Source organism: Alexandromys fortis, unplaced genomic scaffold (assembly GCF_014885135.2).
Source record: "Alexandromys fortis isolate MF-2015 unplaced genomic scaffold, M_Fortis_MF-2015_v1.1 scaffold_8_9099976_23576923, whole genome shotgun sequence".
Classification (NCBI taxonomy): Eukaryota; Metazoa; Chordata; class Mammalia; order Rodentia; family Cricetidae; genus Alexandromys; species Alexandromys fortis.
Window position 1 is genome coordinate 10,650,109 of NW_026067899.1, and position 17,335 is coordinate 10,667,443.

Below are 17,335 nucleotides of genomic sequence, written 5' to 3' on the forward strand. Positions count from 1 at the left end.
TCTTCTTTTCTTTTTAGTATGGAATAACAGATCACTTCAGGATATACTCAGTATATTAATACATTTGCCTACTGAAATGTATTTTGGTTGCTTCCAGATTGGGGCAATTACGAATGCAGTTGTCATATAACACACATGTGCTGGATTTGGGGTGGACAATTTTCAAAGTATTTTAAGTAAATACCAAGCAACTCGAGAGTTGAATTATATGGGCAGAGTGTGGCTTGCTTTGTATGAAAGAACCAAGTGTTTACTGTGTATAGTTACTACACCATTTACCGTCCCCCCAGGAATGAATGAGAGTCCTGTTGCTCTCGAGTCTACACCCTGGTGAGAATTTGATTTGAGGTCAGTACCACAGACACCATTCCTTTATTAGATGTGAGGTGGTACCTCACTGTGGTTTCATTTGTATCTCCCTGAGGGCATGACGTGGAGTGGATTTTCAGGGTCTGCCTCGCTGCCTGCATCTCTTCTTCAGTGAGGCATCTGGGCGGGTCTTCTGCTCCTTTTAGAAGAAGATTGTTTTCTTGTTGGGTTCTAAGAGGTCCTTGTACTCATAAGTAAGAAGCCTCTGTGTGATGTGTCCTCTGGAAATGTTCTCCTTCAGTCTTCGGTTCATCTTCTCATGCTCTTAAACTGCCTTTCACACATCAGAATTGTCTTTGTTTACATTTCGCTCATCAATCCCCTTGTGGATCAAATTTTTGGTTTTGTAGCAAAATGTCATCCCCCAAAGTCAAGGCCATCTAGATTGTCTCCTCTAACTTCTTATATGTGATATGGTTTTTCATCTTTCAAGTAAGTTTGTGATGCATTTGGAGTTAAATATTCTGGAAGGGGTAATGTATATACGTGTCTAGACAACGTGCAGTTGAATCAGTACCATTTGCTAAGAAGACTAATTTTGTTTCATTCAATGTTCTTGCTCTCTGGGAAAGATTCATTGATTTTATTTATGTCAGCTGGTTTCTGGGCTTTCTATTCAGTTTCATTGATCTATTTATCGAAACCATACTTTCTGAATATTGTAGCTTTTTAGTAAGTCTTGGATTTAGCTTCCTCTCTCAATTTTAGTTGGCTATTCTGGGCCTTTTGATACTTAGTATAGACTTTTACATCCATTTGCTGAGAGCTACAATATAACTTGTTTGTACTTTGATGGAGATTACATCGGATCTATAGCCGGAATGCTTCCTTTGAAGTCTTACTTACCACTCTTCTTATGGGTAGTGATTTTTGTGTTCTACTTAAGACATTTATTTTAACCCTAAACCCATGAAGATTGTGGTGGCCTACATGAGACTGTCTCCATGGGTTCATGTACTTGGATACTTGGTCCCCAGTTGGTGGCACTATTTCAGGGGGCTTAGGAGGTGTGGCCTTGCTAGAGGAAGTATGCCACTGAAAGGGGGGGGGGACTTTGAGAGCGTAGGGCTTTGCTCTCAGTTTACTCTCTTTCTTCTACTCTAAGATGTGAGCTCTCAGCTGCAGCTTTGCTGCGACACCTGCCTGCCATCACGCCTCCCTGCCATGATAATGATGAACGCCCATGTCCCTGGCACCTTAAGCCCAAGTGAATCCTTCCTTCTCTAAGTTGCCTTGGCCATGGTGTTTTGTCCCGACTGTAGAAAAAGTAAAAAAGACAAAGACCTCTCCTCTAGATTCTATAGTGACAAGTACAAAGTTTTTGTCACACCTTTGAAGGCGGTGCAGTCATGATTGGCTGCACACAAGGGAGGGCCCTAGAGACTGGTTGTATTTAGCCTCAAGGTTGTCACGGTAGCTGTACTTGCTGACTTTTAAACACCCATTGACCTGTATACTGATTGTGTATATGCTACGTATATGTATTTATAGAAAGAAAGATGTGGATAATACTAATAGGAAAAAGAGAGTTAAAAATAGGTAAGGAAGTAAGAAAAATTTTGGTGCGATCACATAAAATATTTGTGAGCAGATTAGATATGAGCCAACATTCTGGTAAATGCATTTCAATGAACTATATTCCATAAATATATTTTAAGATCAGAAACACTGAAGTAGGTTGCGAATGTAATGCTGAATACACAATGCTGAGATAAAACAGCGCTGAGCATACGATAAAGTCATGGTGTTGGTGACACCTTAGGACGTCTGCATAGAAAGGACAGCGCAAGCACAGAGCCCAAAGGGCTATCCTGAGCACTGCAGTTTGTAAGTTGTTTACGAAAACTCCCAGTCGGCTTGTGAAAACTTGGCTTCGGATTTCCACCATCTAACGAAAGACATGAGTACTGTGGTCCCTGAAAAATGATTGCCCGTGAGGTCTGAGGCGATAAAGAGTCTTTGAGACCGTAGCAGAAATACTACAAGAGGAGGCTGTAGAGATTCAGGCTTGAAGCAGGGACTACACAGGGAAGATCTGGGCTTGAGTCACCATCAGGCAGGGCAAAGAGAAACAAATCAAGATGGCCTGAAAGAGGACAGTCAATACTAAACACCCACCTAAAAGTCAATGGTGCTCTTGGGAGGTCAACAGGAAGTGTACCAGAGTCGGAATGGACAGCCTGCTGGGAGCTTCTGCTAGCCAGGCAGAACGCTAAGAGCCTTCCCAAAGCACAGGAATGCTCACCAAGGTGCTCAGCCAGAGTGTGTCAGGGGAGAGAGTCACTCTTGTCAGTCGGCAGGTGACACGGGTGGGATCACACACATTCCTCTGCTCTTAGCAAGTGTGCCCACCTAAAACGGGTCTGACAACCGGGCATTAAGCACCAGGAAGCGAGGAGTTGCACTCTGAAGAGGAGGTCAGGGTGCGGGTGTGCATTTGGGCACCGTGACCTCTGATGCCTGCCGATTGAATGACCCCTTTTTCCACTTGCAAACATACTGTTAAACAAACCAGTCACTATTTTTTTAAAGCAAGCTCAGGAACTCCTGGGAGGTAGAGCAGAGCAGGGGATCCGAGAGCATCTGTAATTAGGATAATCCACAGAAGGCTAAGAGAGCCAGCGTTCACGCCCACACGCGGGACCTAGCATTTCTAATCAGCTCATGTTGACGTCCTTCTGACGCCAGGGGTCAGCGTCGGACGCCCTTCACTGCCAGGGGTCAGCTTCGTCTGTCAGAGTCACAGGGCTGTAGTTCGACGGCACACACTAAAAGCAGCACTTTTTCTAACTTTAAACGTGTTTAATCACAACTTAGAGCACAGCTTGAAGATTCGAATGAAGGAAAGGCGTTTGCTCTATCTTTACAGTGTTCACAATACTGTGAAGATTTAAAGTGTGCTTTTTCCCCGTGTTGGGGTAACTAAGTCAAGCTGTCATGTTTTTAGTTCATTATTTGAAATAGTTTTGGGAGGAAAAAAATCAGCATTCAAAAAATAATGAGTAGCTTTCCTCTATATAATTGTCAGTGTCATCGCTGGCTACTGCTACTGGCTGCCAGCTCCTTTGTACCCTGGCTCTAGTGGCAATCAGCAAGCGTGATTAACATTAGCCACTTGTCCTAATAGCCAAATGCCAAATGTCATACTGCATGCAGGATCATAATTAGAGATTAGGAAGCGAAGGGGATCCGCATTATTAGCCAAGAATTAAGCCCAAATTCAGAGCCACTTGAACTGGTGCTTGCAAAACTACAACAGTTCATCTTAGCTCATCCGTGGGGATGCTAAGATGTCCTTCAAGTTCCGTGCCCAGCTAAGGACCTTGATATTTCTTTTCCAAAAGACCTAAACCTTTCTTTGTCAGGAACAAAATTTTCCACAGCTTCCTCTTTTAGGATCAGGCAAATCCACACACATCCTGCCTCCGCTTTGAGTGGAATTCAAGTTCCTGTTTAAGTATTTGCTATTACCCACAGCCTCCTGCTTCACGGCCCTGTGTGACATGTGTTTATATGAAGAGGTGAGCCAACGAAGCAGGGCCTTCCTCCATTTTCACAAGCTCTCCCTTACTCCGAGACCTGGAAGGGGCCTTCTCTAATATGATGTGATTGGAAGGAGTAAGATGAGGTATACCACCTGCCATGGCTCCCCTCAACCCCCTCAATACAAAGATACAGCGCCAAAGTGGCAGCAGGTGGCACATCTGAGAGTTTAGATTCCAGCAACAGTGAACATGAATACAGGAGTAAGTGGATTGTTGTAAAATCACAAGCAAACCTGAAGCCCATTATTCCCATACTAGAGGTGAACAGAGCTAGCGTTTGCCCAGGGGCACCCCCCTGACAGCTCCCTGGGGCCACCAGGTCCTTTGCATTCTGACATTGAATTCTTTACACCTCCTCTGCTTCTCCCCGCTGGGCCCGACTTCTTATAGTCACTATTGTAATTAATGATAATTATTCTAGTTGAGTTTTGTGTATTTCTTAAACCACTTCGATCATCTTGGGAATAAGATGGTGTCTTAGTTAGAGTCATTATTGTTATGATGAAACACCATGACCAAAAGCAACTTGGGAGGACTGGGCTGTAAGGCATTTTCTTAATGAGTGATTGGTGGATGAGGGCCCAGCCCATTGGTTGGTGGTGCCTACCTGTGGTTGGTGGTCCTGGGATCTATTTAATTTCTTTCCTTAATCTTTGCTTTATTTTGTTTGAAATAGAAATACACACACATACACACATGCATATATATATGCATATATATATGTATATATATGCATATATATATGTATATAAAGATGACTCAAAACTTGCTGTGTAGGCCAAGCTGACCTCAAAACTCCCACCTTGGCCTCCCCAGGATCACAAAATCCCAGGTATTTTCTGCCATGCTTGACTTCTCTGCGGATTATGGAAGACTTTGATGATAGTAGAATTGTAGTTAATATTGAAAGTATAACTTCATTTCTTTTAAGAAAAAAACGGCACCGATGTATTCTTGAAAGTCTCTGTTGAAGAGAAGGCAGGGATGGACAGAAATGCTTCAGAAAACGTCACTTCTGGAGTTGTGGAGATGGCTCTGTCGGTAAAGCGCTGGTTCTGCAAGCTTGAGAAACTGGATTCAGAGCCCCAGAACCAACCAACAAACAGGCAAACATACCAACAGAGAGGGTTATAAGCAACCGTAGGTACCTGCAATTGCAGGACTGGGGAGGCAAAAGCAAAGGTTCCTGGAGTTTGCTAGCTAGCCAACATAGCCAACTAGACAAGCTCAAATTCCAATGAGAGAACCTGCCTCAAAAAATCAGGTGAAAAGGACTGGGGAGACAGCTCACAAAGATCAGGGTTCAGATTCCCAGGATCCACAGAAAAGCTGGGTGAACATTAAAAGCTTGCTTTTAATCCTAGCAGAGGGAGAGAATTGTTGAATCACACTGGGTATCCAAACTAACCAAATGACAACCTCTGGGTTCAATGAGAGAGCCTGACTCTGTGTATAAGATGGATAATGGTTTAGAAAGATTCTTGACATCAAGCATAAGCCTACACACACACACACACACACACACACACACACACACACTCCTACAGGCGCATGCAAATGTGCACACACACACCAAGGCAATAAATAAGATGGAGAAAATAGAAGGCACTCAACATTGACCTGTACACGCACACATGCGTGCATGTGCGTGCACACACACACACACACACACACACACACACAACACACTTTTCATTTGAAAATAAAGGTTTACAACATAAAACTTAAAAGAGAACAGTCACGTGGCTAGGCAGCTTGCTCCCAGCAATACCTTATCTCTTGGCCGCGCTCCTTGCCTAAGCTGTTGACGAGACCATAGTGGAAATCCTCCCCAGGTGGAAAGGACAGCTCACAACAGTCAATGTAAGTGGAGAATGCAGACCACTTAGGATTGGTTCTAAGCAATCATGATGCAGAAAGGCTCAATCCCACACAACTCTAGGACTGTTCTGACTCCCTGTAGGGTTGCTGATTACAGGTAGAAGTGGGGAATTAATAGCTAGCATGCAAGAGTTCACTCCCTTTCTCTACTGATTGCTCATTAAGAGCTCTAGACCTAATGACTTGAAGCCACCCAATTCCTTCCCTGCCCCTGTGTGCACCAAAATTTGATTTCTGCAACAATGGGAAGAGAAAGAAGAGACATTTGTGGAGGCCTTCTCTAAACTTCTGGGAAAATAATGTTATATAAATCTTATTAGGACGTGACATAAATCACAGCTGTGTAGTATGGCAAACCTTGGATTTCTCCAGTGGCATCTTAGATCTACTGGGAGCCTGCTTTCCTGAGGCGAGTTAAAGAAAGGGGCTCACAGACAGCAAAATGAACTCTGCCCTTAATATGTCTGTTATTAATAGCAATCAGCATTGATTGGTTCCCTGTTCTTTTGTGGTTGTTTACAGAATTATGCAAAACTCATCCCTGGGGCGACCGTGGGACTGCTTCAGAAGGACTCTGGGAACGTCCTCCAGCTCATCATCTCTGCTTATGAAGTATGCTATCTCACTTTGCGAGCAGTTGGCTTCCTTTTCAGCATTCCATTCGCATCTAGACACTAAGATGTAGGTAGCGAAACACACTTTCTTTTGTTTGTAGGAGGACTGCCCATCCAGGGAAAATCCCTCTGCATTCATGCAGCTAAAATATACATTTCTACTTACTCACCCATCTTCCCAAATGGAGCAGCAGGTAGAACAACCAAGTCCTGACCCCAACTGAGGCTGTCGTAGAATAGTGGCCTGCAGAAGTGAATACAACCGAAAAGACTTCTAGTTGTGATGGAACTCCTCTCTGCTAAAACAAACAAACAAAAAAAACAGCATAAATTGCTAGCAAGTAATAGTTAAGTGTCGAACCAACTCCACAGGTTCAAGGAGAGCAGATCAAACACAAACAAAACTACAAGGCCTGACCCCAAACCAAAATACCAAGCCCTTACTGTATCAGGTTTCCTATTCTGTATCTCCAGAGGAGTGAGGGCCCCGTCTGAGCTTCTTTCCCTCTTGCTCTGGTAAGACATCCGGAGAAGAACAGCTTAAGGGAGAAAGGCTTGCTTTGGGCTCATAGTTTCTGGTCAGAGTCCATCACAGTGGAGCAAAGTGAGACAGGCTCTCCTCTGACACATGCCACATATCCCATGGTAGCTTTCAAGCTCCAGGAGCCTGGGCTTCCCACTGTAACCTGGAACTTGGAGCTGAAATGAACCATTTGTCCCCTAGGTTGTTTTTTTTTATCACTGTTTTTAATCACAGAAACAGGGAAGGACACAAGACAGACACAAATCGATCGATCTATTTATTTATTTAATTTGCATTGACTTGTGAGCCATACTGAGGACTGAATTCCCTTCCTCGACAAAGGCATACAGATGAGGTTGCTGTGTTTTCTTTGTCCCCAGTGTCTAACTCAGTTGGTCAACACTAGGTTGCCACTGATGTTATTTATTTTGGTCCTAAATACCATTTTCCCTTCCTGACCAAAAAATTAATAACAACAACAATAATAATAATCCAATTTGGACAGGCATAAAAACTTTTAGAGATCAGTCGCGCTCTAGTCTTTCTTCAAAGAGTGTTTACCTAAAAATGAATGAATTAAATTCTCCAAATATTTGGTGTTTGAAAATTGCGCATTCGTGACCCATACGTAATGACATACACTAACACTTGGTGTCTGCCAAGCCAGTGTTCCTTGGTTAAATAACAGACCAGAGTTACCTGAGAAGCTTTTAGAAAAGCTTGTCCTGCTCAGATTCCCTTCACAGACATCCTGTAGGCATTCAAGGGAAGGGAAGAAACGTGTTCTGAAGAGAAACACAACCTCCCATGTGCTTTTGACATCACCCCACCAATTCTGAAACTTGTGCAACAAGGAGGAAGGCAAGGTGGCCCTGCACAAAAATGTCATTTTTCAGAGAATGAAACACGGTTCTATCCACTAAAACTGTCCCATGTTGGGGGTTTTTCTTCCTAGCAATGCGCAGATATTGCAGTTCTCTTTGTGCTCCTCAGCAATTAATCACCATGTCAGCTCATCCTTAAAATTCTTCCAGACAGGAAAAACTGTCAACAAAGCTCACAGAAACACCCCTCCCCCGTCCTCATGCACTAATTAAAGTTCTAATGTGTAGAATCAAAAAGAATCACAAAGCAATCCTCCACTAGATTATAATGCATTTCGTTTTCTTTAACTTTATTCTCTCAAAAGTGTTGACTGCTAACCACTTCAAAGAAATGAGGCGAAAGAGGAAATAGGGGATTGTCAAAAATGTTTACCCACCCCATCAGCCAACCCCTTCCACGCCCCTACTTGCTCTGTTCCAGGGTAGGTCTCACTTTGCATTCCCAAATGGCTCACACAATTTACAAGGTAGCTAAGATCAAGTCATGACACATTTGAATAGAATCTTGGGCTGTTATTGACTGCCTCAAAAATACCAAGGATTGGGGCTGGAGAGATGGCTCTGGGTTTAGCATCACTGGCTACACTTGCAGAGAATCTGGGTTTGATTCCCAACGTGGCATTCCACAACCATCTGTAACTCCAGTTCCAGGGGGATCTGATGCCCTTTTCTGGCCCCCACTGGCACCAGGTACACACACAGTACACAGGTATACATACAGTCAAAACAACACTCGTGTATGTAAAAGAAAACAAGAAACACCTACCACTCTGCTGAGTTAGATTATCCTGGATTCTTGCTGGAGCAGTGTGATCTATGAGGTGACGTGTGCAAGATACTGTGACATTTGTCTAAACTTATTACTTTTTTACTCAGTTGTTATTAAATATATTTGAAAAAGACTTTCGAATAGAGGAAACTATAGACTGAATATCTTCTTCATTATATGAAGAAAGAATATATTGAGAGAAAGCAAAGGGCTTCTGATTGACTCCTAACCTAGCAAGGCAGAAACAATTTGTGGCTACAAACATCAATTAAGTATTCTTAAATGCCATCTTGATATAAAAAAAATCTTAGGGGCTGGAGAGATGGCTCAGTGGTGAAGAGCATTGCCTGCTCGTCCAAAGGTCCTGAGTTCAATTCCCAGCAACCACATGGTGGCTCACAACCATCTCTAATGAGGTCTGGTGCCCTCTTCTGGCCTTCAGGCATACACGCAGAAAGAATATTGTGTACATAATAAATAAATAAATATTTTAAAAAAATCTTAAAACTGCTTGTGCACATGCTCACCCACTCACTAGCTTCCTTCCTTCCCTTATTACACACTAAAGGCAACTGGAGTGTCAGTGGTCCCAGGGTCGGCTTTTCTCCTGGAATTAACCTCTAGGAAGAAATTCATTTGTGTTCTTTGCCCAGCCTTGTAGGAGATGCTTTAAAAAAATTAATGAGTGAAATGATGAGAATTATAAATTAGCATTCATATTCTTTCCTCAGGAAATGCGTGTTAATAATATTCCTAGTCAAATTTGCACACTAGTTACTCAATTACTCCAATGCTGAGGTTCTCCTCACTTCCGTTAGACAATGCTACCCACTAGTCCTTATTATCGTCACCAGCACATGCGTTCCTCTTTCCTTACATAGCTTCTGATTCGCTCTGCCACTCTCTCCAGCACTACTTCTCCCTAATTCTTCATGAGTCTCGTATAAGTACGCTTTGGATGGCTGGGGTGATAGCTTGTTCAAAAAAGAGTTCACCTTGCAAGCGTGAACACTAATGTTGGATCCCCAGAACCCATAGAGAAATGCTGGGAACGAAGGTACATGCTTGCAATCCCATTCTTGTGAGGGAAGAGACAGGCAGGTCCCTGGAGGTTGCTGGCTAGCCAGCCTGGCCAATTTGGTGAGCATGAGGCCAATGAGAGACTCAGACGCAAAAGACAAGGTGGATGGTCTCTGAGGAGCAACACCTGAGTTGGCCTGTGGCTTCTGCACACACATATACAAATGTGCACTATTACACACACATACACACACATACCAGATTTTGGAAGAAGCAGAATTACCTTTCTGTGCAGTTGGCAAAATTATACAGTATCATAGGCAAATAGACAGACAGACAGACAAATAGGATAGGTGATACATGCCAACAGTAAAATAGGTGTGAACACAAAACCTTTAGAATGAATTGAAATATAACTCAACTCAATACTATAAGTGTTTTTTATTGTTTGATAGTTTGGTTTTGTCAAGAAATAGAAAAGGCAAGTTGAGAACCTTTCAGAACAGAAATCCAGTCTTGATCTGCCAAGATCTGTCTTGAAATTCAAGGCACGATAATTCTCCCAAATAGCTTCAAGGTGAAATTCTCTCACACACCATACTTTAACAGCCTGAAAATCTGGAGGGCTGGAGGGTGTATCTCAGTAGTGAGTACTGAGGAGGGCTGGAGGGTGTAACACAGTAGTGAGCACTGAAGTGGCAGGCCACAGGCCCTCTGTTTGATCTGCAGCCTGGCAAGAAAAGAAATATAGATCCATTTCATAATTATAGAAGTCTTTACACCACCCTGTGCCAGGCGTCTACCATGGTACAGTCTTCATCCACAAATGAGATTACTAACCTTCCGAGCTATTACATGCATTTTTGCAACTTTAAGCATTGTGTAGTTACTGTTGTAAAACATGCTTAAAATTTTCGAACTGTGATTCCACACTGAGACAAAAAGTTGTCATGTAGGCAGAAATGTGCCCAACAAGCAGCAGGCTGTAGATTTGTTATCAGTGAAGCAACTGTTCATTGTTGGGGAGTGGGGGGGAGGTGGATGTGATTCTCTCCTCACCAAGCAGCAGGGGCAGCTCTGTGAGAAGTAAGGAAGAGCAATGCATTCAAGTAAAAGATACCATTGTAATATTTTACTACTGATACATAAGCAAGATAATTATGCTTTTGAAACCAAGCTATGCAACCCAGGTCAGGAGACTTTCCTGAATTCTCCAGAATGGAGGAAACAGCTTTCAGGCAATAACTGACCGTCACATGCCTGTCACAGGTAGTACAAAACCCCCTTCGGATATGTTTTCATAGCTCAATTGCCGTAAGATAGTATATCTTGACATTGATGATGTCTGAGAAATATATCTATGTATATATATAACATATTTGTATATATATCACATTCTTACTTGATTAATGAAATGATGAATTTTATATCCAATTTAGTTTTATTAGTGTATAGTTGTTTCTCCTTGTGTGTATGATGTGTGAACATGCGTGAGCACACTCACACATGCCCCAGCACGCATGCGGATGTGGTTCTCACCTTTCACTTTGTTGCAGACAGGGTCTCTTGTTAATTCACCACTACATACACCAGTAAGCCTCTGAGGCTTCTCATATCTCTATCTGCCATCTCATCAGAGACTCCAGGCTACAGGCTTGCAGTCTGGAGTCCCTCCTTACCTGGGTTCTGAGACCTGAACTCAGACCCTCACACTTCCGCAGCAAGAAGCTTTTCCCACAGAGCCATTTCCCTAGTTCTTTCTTTTGACATTAATGAGCACGATTTGGTTTCTTCTTCTGGCTGGATTTATTTTTGCTTCAGACTTCATTTAACCCTTTCTTGTCTACACTGAAGGAACTGCGGTCTGAGGTGGAACTGGAGGTATTGGGAGACACAGAAGGACTCAGTCTGTCTTTCACGGCTCTCTGTAACAATGGCATCCTCTTCCCCAACCAGAAGAAATGCTCCCACATGAAAGTTGGGGATACAGTAAGTAGAAACCCAGTAGATCTTCAGAAATACTATTCAGATGGGTCAGACGCTAGCTCAGCTTGCTAAAGCTGGACTCCTTGGGAAATTTTCAATCTTTTCCTACTAACTGCTTTTGGCAAAGCCAGTCTCTGCCAGCCTTGTCCCAAAGTCCTACAGGCTGCTGGGTAGAGGAAGCAGATAACCAGCGTCCTTCTTTTCCAGGCATCCTTCAATGTGACCGTGACCATATCCAATTGCGAGAAGAGGAGCCGAAGCCTTATCATAAAGCCCGTGGGGCTGGGGGACACCCTGGAAATCCTCGTCACCGCAGAATGTGACTGCCACTGCCAGAAGGAAGTAGAAGTGAACAGTTCTAAATGCCACAACGGGAACGGCTCCTTCCAGTGCGGGGTGTGTGCCTGCAACCCCGGCCACATGGGCCCTCACTGTGAGTGCGGCGAGGACACGGTGAGCATGGACTCCTGCAAGGAGGCCCCGGGACAACCCTCGTGCAGCGGAAGAGGTGATTGCTACTGCGGGCAGTGCATCTGCCACTTATCGCCCTACGGGAGCATCTACGGACCTTACTGCCAGTGCGACAACTTCTCCTGCCTGCGACACAAAGGCCTGCTCTGTGGAGGTAGGCTGTGGCTCAGTACTTCTTATCACGGCAGCTGTTGAAGGGGTTTTCACCTTTCGTTCCTCCTTGCATTCCTGGGCTTAGTGGTTGTTCCGTAACTATTTGCCGATGGCTGCAGTGGGCGAATCCTTAGACTTGGCGTAACTGGGTTATCTCTTGCGTTTGCTGCCTGCCTAACGTTCCTTTGGGGTCAGTTGAGCTTATATTTACATTATATTTAAATATTACTGTTTCATAAGGTTAGGTAGACGTTGGAAAGATGGCTTTGTGGTTAAGAGGACAGACTCTTCTTTAGGGGACCTGAATTTGATTACCAGGGCTCTTGTTAAATGGCTTTTAATTATAACTTCATTCCATGGGCTCTGATGCCCTCTTCTGGCCTCCATGAACACCCGCACCCATGTAGCATTCACTGATATATANTATATATGTGTGTGTGTGTGTGTGTGTGTGTGTGTGTGTGTGTGTGTATGTATGTATGTATGTGTGTATGTATGTGTGTATGTATGTATGTATATACATAAATACAGATAATAACAATAAAGTTTTAGGAGTTCTGCAGTTAGCGCATTCAGAGGACCTATGTTCAATTCCTAGCCCCCATGTCAGGTGACTCAGAGCTGCCTCCAGCTCCAGAGGGTCAAATCCCTCTAGCCTCTGCGGGCACCTGTACTTGTGTGCACAGATACATATGTACAAATAAGAAAAGCAAGCAGTTGAAAATGAACCTTTTAAAAAGAGGGGGAAAAAGATGCTACATCAAATACAATTCAAAATTATTCTGATACACGTATTTAATTATAACCTACTCTGGCAGGAGCTGCAGCTATGTTGACACAGTTTTAAATGTGAAGTTTTAACTGGTTCTTGATTAAACTTAGACACCCTGGTTATCCCATGATGTAAGCAGATGTCTCAACAAAACGGAACATCATCTTTACAGAAAACTAAGCAAATTATTTCCAAATCAGTATCAGAAACAGATAAAAGACTAATTTTCTCAGGGCTCAGGAGTTTGACGTGGAAGAATCAGAAGCTGAAGATAATGAGACAAATAAATAAAACAAACAAAAAAACAAAGAAGGAAATGAAAAGAAAGAGATAAAGGAAAGAAAGAAGGAAGGAAGGAAGGACAGAAGGAAAGAAGTAACGAAAGAAGGAGGAAGGAAGAAAGGCTCAAAGAATTCCAAGTGTTTTTGAAAACCACGTGAAAGCATTTACCCTGAAGAAGATACATTTCCCTCTCCTTTTCATTCAAAGTTTCACTTTCTAATTCCAGTGTGTGTGTGTGTGTGTGTGTGTGTACAAACCCACGTCAGTTATTTGTCTGTCTGTCTGTCTATCTATCTATCTATCTTCTATCTATCATCTATCTTCTATTTATCTATCATCTATCAATCATCTATTTATCTATCATCTAACTATCATCTTTCTATCATCTATCTATCTATCTATCTATCTATCTATCTATCTATCTATCTTACTGGATTTTGGCAGGACACAACCTGTAGGTGACAAGAAGCTAGCCAATGTCAAAGCCATCCTCACACCATAGGAAGGATACATTTGGCAGGCACTCATACTGCCTTTTTTTTAAAAAAAAGTAAAATGCGTATTCAAAACACATGAAAATCTTTTTGGGAGCCTCAACTGTAACATAATCTAATCTTATCTAATGGGGATAGTAACCCTCCCAATATTCCAGTACTAAATCCTGCATTTGAAGATCTAAATCAACAGGAATTGCTGGTGCACACTCTACAACACAGTGTCCCCATCCCCATTTCTTTCTTTTTAAAAAATGTGTGCGGAGCATCAGGAATACACTCAACAGAGTTTACTCAACCTATACACTGTATAGTTAGGAAGATCAGACAATAGTGACATCCATCAAGTCAGATGCAGGAATCACAAGAAATTCTCTTTAGAAAACAAGATTTCTTTAGCTGCACTCGGAAACCTCGACCAGTGCCAAGTTCCTTCACACTTGAGTGCCTTCTCCTCTAAGAGGCACAGGAAAGTAAAAACAAGAATTCAAATCCAGCCAGGATTGGCAGGACAGCCTCTGTGTGTCCGGGACTGGGCACAGCACAGGGATGGAGGCTTTCCCTCCCTGTAACCAGATGTTGTCCTCCCAGCCGTGATAGCCCGGAGTCACCAGATATGCCACTCACAAGTTGCATGGATCTCACTTACGCCATCAGTAATCGACTTGACAGCGCGCTGCTTCTCTGAAAAGCTTTTATCATGGCACGCTTTGTCATACAGTGTCTTTCATCCATCTCGGAGCACTCAGAGATAGAAGGCTCCATTGATTCTGTTTACCCTTGCCCAAATTCCATTAGTCTATTTTGATTCTAAGGGAATGGGAGCCATATCAGGCAAATGACATTAGAGAAGAAACTCCTTGTGATTATGCACTGAGAGTTCTTTTTCAGGGGCATTCTGGAATGATCTATCCCTCTGAAAAGAGCATCTAGATCTTGGTTTATTATCTTGCTTATACAAGAGACCAATATAAAGGCAGTGCTGTAGTGGTGAGAGCTGGTACTGCAGAGAGTTTGTTGCCCAAGGACCTCAACTGTCACCTTCAGTGACCTAGATGATAGTCTCGAAAGGCCAGTGGAATAGAGGCTCTCTAAGTTCTGAAAGGCATATTTTATATTTTTGCTGTGGAGGTCTTCCTTGTATGCAGAGGTGTAGTGGGCAGCCTCGGGGCATCTGAAAAAGTACATTTATGCCCCGTGCTGATTTTCAGAATAAATTACAACCCAGAGCTTTTCTCCCTTTCGGAGCTGTTTCCTCTTTCCTGGGGAAGAGGGAGGGAACGATATTGGACACGGAGAATACACGCACATCCCAGGGGCATTCAGAACGCAACTTTGAAAGCTCTGTGGTTTAGCCAGCATATGATGGACCCTTCTATCGTCCATCTCTTAAGGCCCACGAACTCAGTCAGAAATGTAACCAACTACCAGAACCCAGGTTGCAAGAGAAGAGTCAGTCGTCTGTCCCACAGTGAACTCGCCGGCATCTCCTACAAGGGGAAGCATGCAGCATCTATTCATTTTTACTTTGTTTCTAATAAAAGTATAGAACTTTGACAATTGGTTTTGCCTGCAAGTTTTTCCTCCTAGATAGCTTTAGGACCCTTCTTCTGACCAGCCCTTGCGAAGCTCAGTTACGGGGCAGGTACCACTGTAAACACGGGCATAGACTAACTTAGGTAAATGCACATTTTGCTGGAAGAGCAAAACTTTCTGCTACATGTTGCCCGTGTCTGTGCCATATTTTTTTCTGGAGGCTTGTAAATAAATACTATTTGTTTGGAACACCAAATGCTTGGTTTAGCATCCTTGGCAAGCTCTCAGAACTCCATGAAACTTACCTGAAACACACTATCTTCCAGTTTAGACTGGTTCATAAACCGTTCTGTGATCTGATTCAGAACGGGCTCTTGAACGCCACAACCATCTGCACTATCAGCTCTGCCTAGTGAACATACTATGATTGATGGGCATATTTCCACCGCCTCCCGTCATTCTCTGTCTCTGAGTGCAACTCCCTTCTAAATAGCTTTGTCCTCCAGTGTCCCAGGCTCCTCCTCCTGCCATCTGAGTCTGTCCTGGGCATCTGCAGGGGCCATGCTCCCACCGCCCTCCTCCTCTCAGCCTCCCCTGTGAGGAGCATTTCCTCTGTCCACGTTTTTACAGGCTGATCGGCTCCGGAACGTTCCATGCTCTGCCTGCTTGCCTGAGATGACCTGATTCACAACTCCTCACCTGACTCCTTTTCCCTAATGGATCCCAAGCCCCTTCCTCCAGACTCACCTCTCTATTTTCAACTGCCCGCTAAGATAGCCAACAGTCCTCTCTCTCCCAAACTCCACAGAGCCATAGAGACTCACTGTCCAACCCACCCAACGCTACTTTCCTGATCCAGAACCATTCAGGCATTCAACAAGTGATCTGGGCATGCCAGGTATTGGAGTGTGGCAGTGACCAGGAGCCAGCTTCCAAGTCATGGAGCCATGCCACCAGCTAGCTATCCAGCGGTTGATCTAGCAAGGACTCCATCTCTCCTTCTTTGTGCTGTACGATTACCCGTCATGCCCTGCTCTGAACATTCCGGCTTACGTCGCTTGTCCTTTCATCACTGTTCTCAGGAATGATTCCATGGGTCAGGCCTCTGCTTCTTCAAGATATTGCAACTGCCTTTCCTGCCTCTCATTTGACCTCTCTGGGGGGTTAGGGTGCGTCTACACACATACCTGTCTGTTCAGGTCACTGCCTTACAGAAAACCTTGTAACCTTCTGGGAAAATGTTCTTTTGCCATGCAGCTTCTCGTTGTCTCACTTCTGACATTTCATGGACTTTCCCGTCTTCCATTTGCCACACCCATCTGCACCACTGGCGCTGGCCTGTGAAACTGCTATGCTTATTGCACACATCTCCATCACTGGCTAGCATCCTCTCTCTGAAACGCACGCAACTCCCTTCTTCTAACTCTTCTTAGCCTCCAAAATCAGCTCAAGCATCACTTTCTCTCGAAGCCTTCTGCAAGCCCTATTTAGTTTAGAAACTCTCTGGCCCTGCGTTGTAGACTCAGCCTGCTGTATGATCGTTAGCACTGGGAGTAATAGGTCACCAGCCTCCCACGGGAGAGCATAAATTCAGTAACCTTTGTGCTATTGAACTCTGCATCTTTGTTGCCAGATACAGGACTGGAACAATAGTTGACTCTTTGTTTCCACTACCAGCCATGTACAAGAGCTAAAAGTTAGTCTAAAAGTTGGTGAATGAAATTAGGCTTATTGCAGATAAGCCACTGGGAAGAGGGGGGACCCCTCTTAATTGCTTTCCATATTTTCTAGAACCAGAGATATCTATCAGGGATAGGGAGATTCAGTGATGAGCGAGGGATCTCTCTAAGTCCTTTCCAGAGGGAGATGGTTCTGCTATTACCTGGGCTGACTCCATTCTGTACTTGGGAGGTCAGTTACATTGTCACATTTTCTTGTCCAATAAAATCTGAGTACATGGTCAGTTAGAATCTGTTGAATAATGAGTTTTTCAATGCTTAGTATCTACCAATGGGATAGCTAACCAGGGGATATGA

General features: G+C 43.6%; 1 protein-coding gene across 2 annotated transcripts in view; it reads left to right on the forward strand.

The window, feature by feature from the left end:
* Positions 1-17,335, forward strand: part of Itgb6 (integrin subunit beta 6) — a 75,548-nt gene that overhangs the window by 36,754 nt on the left and 21,459 nt on the right. For both annotated transcript variants that reach the window (XM_050123536.1, XM_050123546.1), the window contains 3 exons: positions 6,318-6,407; positions 11,460-11,594; positions 11,799-12,216. In XM_050123536.1, the coding sequence (XP_049979493.1) occupies positions 6,318-6,407; positions 11,460-11,594; positions 11,799-12,216 (643 nt within the window). The remainder of the gene's footprint in view (positions 1-6,317; positions 6,408-11,459; positions 11,595-11,798; positions 12,217-17,335) is intronic.